General features: G+C 44.4%; 1 protein-coding gene across 1 annotated transcript; it reads left to right on the top strand.

Moving 5' to 3' along the window:
- Positions 1-739: 739 nt before the first annotated feature.
- On the top strand, positions 740-7,242 carry GNG10 (G protein subunit gamma 10). Its single transcript, XM_047831532.1, has 3 exons — positions 740-895; positions 5,128-5,259; positions 6,292-7,242. The coding sequence occupies exons 1-2, from the start codon at positions 815-817 to the stop codon at positions 5,251-5,253; spliced, it is 207 nt and encodes a 68-aa protein (XP_047687488.1). The 5' UTR covers positions 740-814; the 3' UTR covers positions 5,254-5,259; positions 6,292-7,242.
- The last annotated feature ends 869 nt before the right edge of the window (positions 7,243-8,111 follow it).

Raw genomic sequence — 8,111 nt, 5'->3', positions numbered from 1 at the left:
ATAAAGGCAGTATTCATGATACAATAAGTGAAAAGACTAGCACAAAACATATATTTTACACATAGGAATGATGCCAGTTTTGTAAAACAAACCCAGGTACACAATGAAAAAAGTAAAAAGAATGCAGCACAACAGAAACAATGGTTATAACTAAATGGTGAGACGGGACGGGGGTGGGGGTGGGGTGGGGCAGAATTTAATTTTCTTCCACACGTTCCGCAAAGATGTCAGGGCCTGGGATTTTTGCCCTGCTGACCTTACTTCCTATCCAGTCAACTGGCGGGATTCCCGTGAAACGGTACCAGGTGATTTCCAGACCTGTTACCGCTTCATGGGGCGCCTACCAACCGTCCTTGGTCTCTCCCAGCTAATATCTCAGCGTGGCATGGGAGCCTTCGTGAGCTTACTTCAACTCCTCTGCCACCTTAGCTGCAGCCACACGGAGTCACGGCTCCGGTTTCTCAGGGGTGCGTCTCCGCGTTCCCGGTCCCCACCGCCCTGCCACCCCCCTTCAGGTCGCGCTCGCTCCTCCAGAAGCCCCGCGTGCGCCCGCAGAGCGGCTCTGCTTCCAGGCTCAGAGCGGGTACTCTGCATGTTTAGAGAGCAGAGAGAGTTAAGTGTCAGGTGATTCGGGAACCCCACACTGCCGCTTACCTGCAGCTCCGGTCGAGCGGGGGGCGACCGCCGGGAGAGGCGGGGCAGCGGGCGGTGGGGCGGGCGCAGCGGCTTCCCCGCCCCGGGGCGGCGCTCGCTCTAGGGGCCTGGCGGCTCCCGCAGCCCGGCTCGCCTGCCCTCGGAGCCCAGCGCCGCCGCCATGTCTTCCGGGGCCAGCGTGAACGCCCTGCAGCGCCTGGTGGAGCAGCTCAAGCTGGAGGCTGGCGTGGAGAGAATCAAGGTGAGGCGGGCGGCGGCGCCCTTTGGTCAGGGCGCGGGGACCTCCCTCCCTCCCTGCGGCGGCCGCCGCCGCCCGGGAGCCGTGAGAGAAGAGGCCGGTTGCCTCTCGCCGCGGCTCGGTCGCGATGGCGGCCGTGAGGACGGCGGCCCGGCCCCGGCTAGATGCCGCGGCTCGGCGGGGACGCGGGCCCGAGGGAGGAGGCAGGGCCTGGTGGGTCGGGGGAGACGGGCGCGCCCTCGGGGTCGAGTGCCCTGGGGGCGTCTCCCTGTTGGCGGCGCAGACGGTGACTCGGGGTGTGGGAGGCGGTGCGGCGCGGGGCGCACGCGCGCAGACCCGGGATGCCCGCGCCGCGCGGCTCGCCTGGCTGGGCTGGTGCCGGCCTGCGGGGCGACGAGGACCGGCCTCGCTGATGGGTTGATGGGACGAGAGCGAGAGCGTGAAGACGGGGCTCAGGTTTTCGGCGTGGTGACAGGGTGTAGGGCCCTGCCCTGCACCACGACAGACAGGAGGGAGAGCGGGATCGGGGAATATGGAGTTCAGTGTTGGACTTGTGGACTCTGCGGAGATTTCCATGTGTTGGGCCGCATGGGCTTGAAGCTCAAAGCTCAGAGAACAAGAGGCTGCAAGAGGTCATTAGAATGTATGGGGGTGAAAACAGTGTATTAACGAAGAAATCAGAGTGTGGAGCCCAGGACCAGCCAAAATGTGACCGAGAGAGAACCAAGAGGAAGTGAGGAAAGAGGGATTTTCAAAAATTGGAATCTTAGTCACTGTGGCCAGTGTTTAGTCAGTTGATTGGAAAACATCTGTTGTGTAATTGTGTTGAGCAACGAGGGTCTGTATGTTCGTATGCGTGAACACGTATTCAGCCTATGTTCATATGTAGAATGTATGTCCGTATGTATGAATACACCTGCTGTGATATTCCAAGTACCTCCATAGTGCCTTTTGTCTGTATTTGGCACTGTATTAGGTGCTGAGAATATGCTGATAATTGTGGCAAAGATCATCAATAAACACATTAACCAACAAGTAAAATAATTTCAGACCATAAGTGAAGATTATAAAACAAGGTAAAGAATTACGGACCACAGAAGAGGTTTTAATAACATAGGTAGTAGAAGCAGAATCTAGATCGTAATAGGGTAGACAGACTTTTTTAAAAAAAAGAAATCTGGTTTTAAAGAGGAAACAACTTTTATTTTTTTAATTTAGAAAATGAAAAGCCTTATTTCGAGGCTGAGGGAAGGGAACAAACGATTTTTAGGTTGAGGAGGAACAAACAGAGAAGGAGAATTGGAGGTAGAGGAGACACTCTGTGGGGGTATGGGATTGGAGGCACACCTTCTGAGATGGGAAGAAAGGAAATCCGGACATGTATGAAGATAGATGTTTCTAGACATACGGACTTAAGGACTTGTAGGATGACGATTTTCTCTGTGAAGTTTACCTCCAGGGCAGAGGGGAGGGAGCTAATGGAATCACAAGAGTGAGGGTGGGGAAAGTGCTGGTGGGAATGGAAGAGGATCCCCAACCAGGCACATCCGTAGACACCTTATGACTCTAAAGACCCAGCTACTTTGAGATTGGAGACTGATTGTCCTGCTTGGGGATTCGGAGTACTCAAGGTGAATAGTGGTTGATCCAAGTAGTGGGTTATCAGGGGAAGTATGCTGGAAAGATGGAGGTGGGGATGTAGGGCAAGGAGTTTGAGGGGTTAGCCAGGAAGAGGCTGAACCTAGGCTGGTTAGAGAAGAAACTGAGTCAGCCTGCTGGTGATGGGGAGGGCACAAGGGGAGGAGGTGTTCTCCCTGAGGTCAAAGACTGCCTGGACTCAGATTCAGCCCCATCACTACCTGTAGGATCTTGGACAAGTTAACTTAATTTCTCAGTCTTTGTTTTCTTATCTGTGAAATGTATTTTTGTAATAATACCTGACTCAGCGAGTTGATGAGACAATTAAATGAGCTAAATGCATGTAAAACCCTTTGAATAGTAAGAAGAAAGGAAGCGGCATTCTGGATGGGTAGGAGAGATTGTGATCAGAAAGTAGGATGTTGAAGTGTAAAATTTCAGATGTGGAGCAGTTACAGGTTTAGCTGTAACTTGGCATTGGGGAGAAGGTTGTTTGAGGAAAGGAGGTCAGGGAACTGAAACTAGGATTGTCGAAAAATGTTCAAGATGATGTTGGCCTCTGAGATGGAAAGGAGACCTGTGAGCCAGATGCCTGCCTACCCTGTGGACTAGACAGGGAAGATACTTTCTACATTTAAAAAATAATTATAGGTGATGAAACAGACTGAGAGAATTCAAGTCAATTGCTCAAGGTCACACAGATAATAAGCTTATTTGTGGGGTGTTCTCACGGTAGTATGGTTTCAGGTGTTTGGTGGGCTTCTTTCAGGCAGCACCTTTGGGAGTCACAACATTCCAGGTCTAGTTTGCCTCATTTCAGGGCTCAGTGATGAATGGATGCCCTCAGCACACCCAGAGATGTCTTCTCTTGAGCAGACTTGCTAACTGGTAAATAAACCAGGACATCAGTTTTCTAGCATATAATGGAAGGCATCCCTTCCCAGTGATTGGACTGTTCCATATCCTTCTAAGGACCCCTTCTCTGTTTTGGAGAATTCTCTCAGAAGTTGCTGTGTAAGCATGGACTCAAATGAAGGAAAGTCATATACTTTGGGTATCCCACCTCCAATGGCAGTGACAACTTCTAAGTGTTTGGGCTTGTATTCCACCCCCTCCAGAGTCTCTTCTATAAAAGTGCTAGAGAAATGCTGCACCCTTTAATTTTCTCTTATTTTTCTCTGCATATCCCCTCAACTTTTTGACCATGTTCTGTAGGATGGGGTCCAGTTAGTCCCATTTCTCCAGGGATCCAGGAAGGTAGTCTTCTCCTACCCATCATGTGTGGAGTTCATCTGTTTTCCCTCTGATATAGAGTTAGTAAGCATGAGCATAATTGGTTCTAAATTCCTTTTGAATAAATAACTTATTTTATAACCATTAATTCCAATTATAATTAACATGAAAATGTCAGAACTTCTTTTGAGGGAAAAGCAAGCTAATAAACTTCTCTAAAACTTAGTGATTTAAAGCAACATTTATTAACTCACAATTCTTAGGTCTACAGTTTGAGCTGGGTTCAGCTGTATAGTTCTGCTGCTTGCTCTTTGCTGGGCTCTTCCATGGATCTGCAATCAAATGGAGGGTTGGTTGGTAGCTGGATGATCCAGGATGGTTTCACTTACATGTCTGGAGGTTGGTAGGCAGGTGGTGGGAGCTGGCTCACTGATTCTTCTCCACACGATCTCCAGTAGGCTAGCCTGGGCTCATTGGATGGTGGTCTTAGAGTTCAAACCACAGCAAGAGTAGTTGGAAAGGCTCTTGAAGCCTAGGCTTGGAACTTGCCCATTATTTCTGCCACATTTTCCTGGTCAAAGCAAGTCACAAGGCCAGCCCAGATTCAAGGGTTGGGTACAGACTCTACCTTTTGGTGAGAGGAACTGCAAAATATTGTGACTGTTCTTGCAGTCTATCTACCACAATGTATTGCTGACTGTGTGTCAGCACTATTCTAAGTGTTTTACATGCATTTAGCTCATTTAATTGTCTCAACTCACTGAGTCAGGTACTGTTACAAAATACATTTCACAGATGAGAAAACAAAAACTGAGAAATTAAGTTAACTTGCCCAAGATCCTACAGGTAGTGATGGAGCTGAATTTGAGTCCAGGCAGTCTGGTTCCAGAGGCTGTGCTCATAACCAATAAGCCATCCTGCTTCAAAAGCATGGTGGAGAAAACTTGTCACTTGTTTTGGGCAGACTGGATAAGGCGCCAGCCTTGTAAACATTAAAACAGTTCGCTCACATGGCAAACCTGAATATATCAATGCATGCTTTTTTATATAAGTGAAAATTTGTAACAGATGTGCTAGAATGAGCTATTTTCTTTACCAAAACTCAAACTCAGTCTCAAAACTAGGATTCTAAATGGATCAAAGATGCAGCTTTATCTTTATTGAAGAAGCAACCCTAAATCATAGAAATGGTAACATTTCCCTTTTGAGTTCAGGTATTAGAACTTTCATCAAAAAAGAGACTTGTGGAGATCACAGGATGTGTGGCCTTTATCAAGTTGTGGGATCATTTCTCAGACTATCAAATGGCTGTCAGATGGCTCTGGCTGTGAGCAGCATGTCAAGCTGTGGTCCCTTTGTTTCAGGTCTCGCAGGCAGCTGCAGAGCTTCAACAGTACTGCATGCAGAATGCCTGCAAGGACGCCCTGCTGGTAGGTGTTCCAGCTGGAAGCAACCCCTTCCGGGAGCCCAGATCCTGTGCTTTATTCTAAAGGCTGGTGAGTAATGATACACCACCATGCTGTCTAGGGGCTGTGGCATTATCCCAGGGCTCCCCAAGGGCTTGGGCAACAGAGTTTTCAATATCTACTATTGTTGGGGGAATTAAAGTAAGAATAGCAAAATGCACAACTTTCCCTGAAGGTGAGTCTAGGTGGCTGCCTGTGGAATACATCTCATTAAGAGAGTCTCAATCCTCTTTGGTACTAACTTCTGAGATGTTAATATCCTTCTGTACTTGAGCTCTTTAACCGAGTTGGCTGATAGTAATTTCATGACCTTAATCCCACCATCTCTGTCCTGACACCATCCCAGAGTTGTGATTTGCTGCTCGGTGCTATCAGCTGACTTGCTGCTCTGGGGACTAAGGACTCTGCAGTGGAGTCTTGTTCCTACCACCAGCTGTGATTTCTTTCCTGGAGGCTTTCACAATAGATCTGTTTTAATGGAAGAAGAAATGTAGCTATTAGGGAAAAGTGTGGGTAGAGTTAAAAGAACTTTAAAAATTGATTACTGAAATGAAAACACCTCTCTTTGGTGGCATATTAGAAATTTCATAGGTTCTAATGTGTTGTATGGGGTTTCATTCACATTTTCACTTGTTTTTTTTCCCTTTTTTTGGAAGAGGTCAAGGTATAGATTACTAGAGTCTTTTGGGGCCAACACATTTCAAATTATGTGTTCTGAGGGTTTTCATTCAGTGAGTAATCATCTTAGGTCTTTTTTCATATATTTGCAAAAGGAAATTATTCATATTAACAAGAAGGAAGTAATCATACTATCGGATACTATTGTACCTCCTGATGGAAAATGTTCACATTTATGGTATTAAAATAATAGTCTTATGCTGACATAGCATTTTCCTTTTTATAAAGCACTTTAATGGATGTTACTCATTCAATGGTGTGGCTTGGATGTTTTTTATATTGTTACTTTGTACTTTGAGAACACTAAAGTGACCTGAAATGATGACTAGTTAATTTTATGTATAAATCTTACTAAAGTGAAAACCTACCCAATTCTGTTTCCAGTAGGGAAGAAGTTCACTGAGGAATGCTTTTAAGCGCAAAGTGATGAATAACTGCGTCCAAGTCTCAAGAAAACACTTTTCTCCAGCCAAATGACTTTTAGATATTTCATACCTTTCCTATGGCCTGGTCCTATAGCCAAAATTCTATAGAAATTGATGAATTTCTACTCAGATAAGGAAACTGGGTGAAAGAGTAGACTTTAAATAATAATGGCCTGATTCTTTTGGTAAAGTTCTTTTATATTTAAGACAAACAAAAATGTTACCACCAAATACACCTCTTTAATAAGCGAATTACTGGTGTTTCTATACCTGGAAATTATGTTTGTTTTATTTACTGGATGTTTACATTTTGGGAAGGAAAACATTTTTGTTTGTTAAAAAAATGAATATTTGTAATTTGTTGTTCCTAAGATTTTTTATACCACAAAACTTGTTCTTTTCTTGTGAATTTACAGTTTAAATAAAGACAAGCAAGTGTAAAACTGGGGGAAGAATAGGCTTTATCAATCAAATCATGTCTTGATTTTCCTAAATGAGAAGATTGTTTTATTTGTAACACTAAACATGGGAGCTATTTCTTAGCAAACTTGTTTGGAAAGATTCATGTTGTGTTGTGTATGAGATTGCCCCATCCTGTGTATGAACCAGATTTCGTCTTTGTCTTCTTAAGTTCCTCTATTTTATAGTTGTGGTTGTATTTAAAAAAACAAAACAAAAATACATTAGGCCTTTTAAAAAAATGTTTAAATGTGATCTTCAGAACATTGCAAATGATTAAAAACAAAATAATGTGAAAATATTACAGCCTAAATGAATTCTTACTGTCACAAGTAGGTTTTACTTTGATGATGTGCCTTTGATTTAATTTGGGACACTTTTAAAAGGATACTTGATTTGTGTTTGTAATTATCTTTGATGAGCTTGGAAATAAAATTTTTTGCTTAATTCATCGTTTTCTATGGCAGCAACATTTTGTGTCTGATTTTGTTTGTTTTAAGGCTTCATGGACTTTTGTTGCCTTGTGAAATTGAGTGCTGGAAGCGGGAAGTGAAATTTTTGTTTATAAGTGCTTGTAGAACTTTGTTTAAAAAAAAAGATGTATGTATAACTTGCTGAGAAATCTCAATTTCTGGCAACATTTACACTTATATTTAATTTTTTTTTTTTTTTGGAGAGAGCACAAGCAGAGGAGAGGGAGAGGGAAAGAGAATCTCCAGCAGGCTTCATTCTCAGCCTATAACATGGAGCCTGATGTAGGGCTCAATCTCAGGACCGGGAGACCATGACCTCAGCTGAAATCGAGAGTCAGACACTTAACTGACTGAACCACCCAGGCACCCCTGCACTTTGAAATAGTTATGTATAAATCCATAAATAAATACATGAAAATATCTTTTAGCATAATTAGTGTTACTATAGAAAAAATAGAAGCTATCATATGGAAACTTCCTTAACTTCGGCCACTAAACTTCGAAATCTAAGTGATCTGAGTCTCTTCTATTTTTTTTTTTTTTTTTTAATTTTTTTTTCAACGTTTATTTATTTTTGGGACAGAGAGAGACAGAGCATGAACGGGGGAGGGGCAGAGAGAGAGGGAGACACAGAATCGGAAACAGGCTCCAGGCTCTGAGCCATCAGCCCAGAGCCCAATGCGGGGCTCGAACTCCCGGACCGCGAGATCGTGACCTGGCTGAAGTCGGAGCTTAACCGACTGCGCCACCCAGGCGCCCCGAGTCTCTTCTATTTGATCAAAAATCAGGTGTCCCTCTTCTTTTTCAACGTTTATTTATTTTTGGGACAGAGAGAGACAGAGCATGA

This window comes from Prionailurus viverrinus, chromosome D4, assembly GCF_022837055.1.
Source record: "Prionailurus viverrinus isolate Anna chromosome D4, UM_Priviv_1.0, whole genome shotgun sequence".
Lineage (NCBI taxonomy): Eukaryota > Metazoa > Chordata > Mammalia > Carnivora > Felidae > Prionailurus > Prionailurus viverrinus.
Note: the sequence above shows the minus strand (reverse complement) of the source record. Positions and strands in the feature narration are given on the sequence as shown.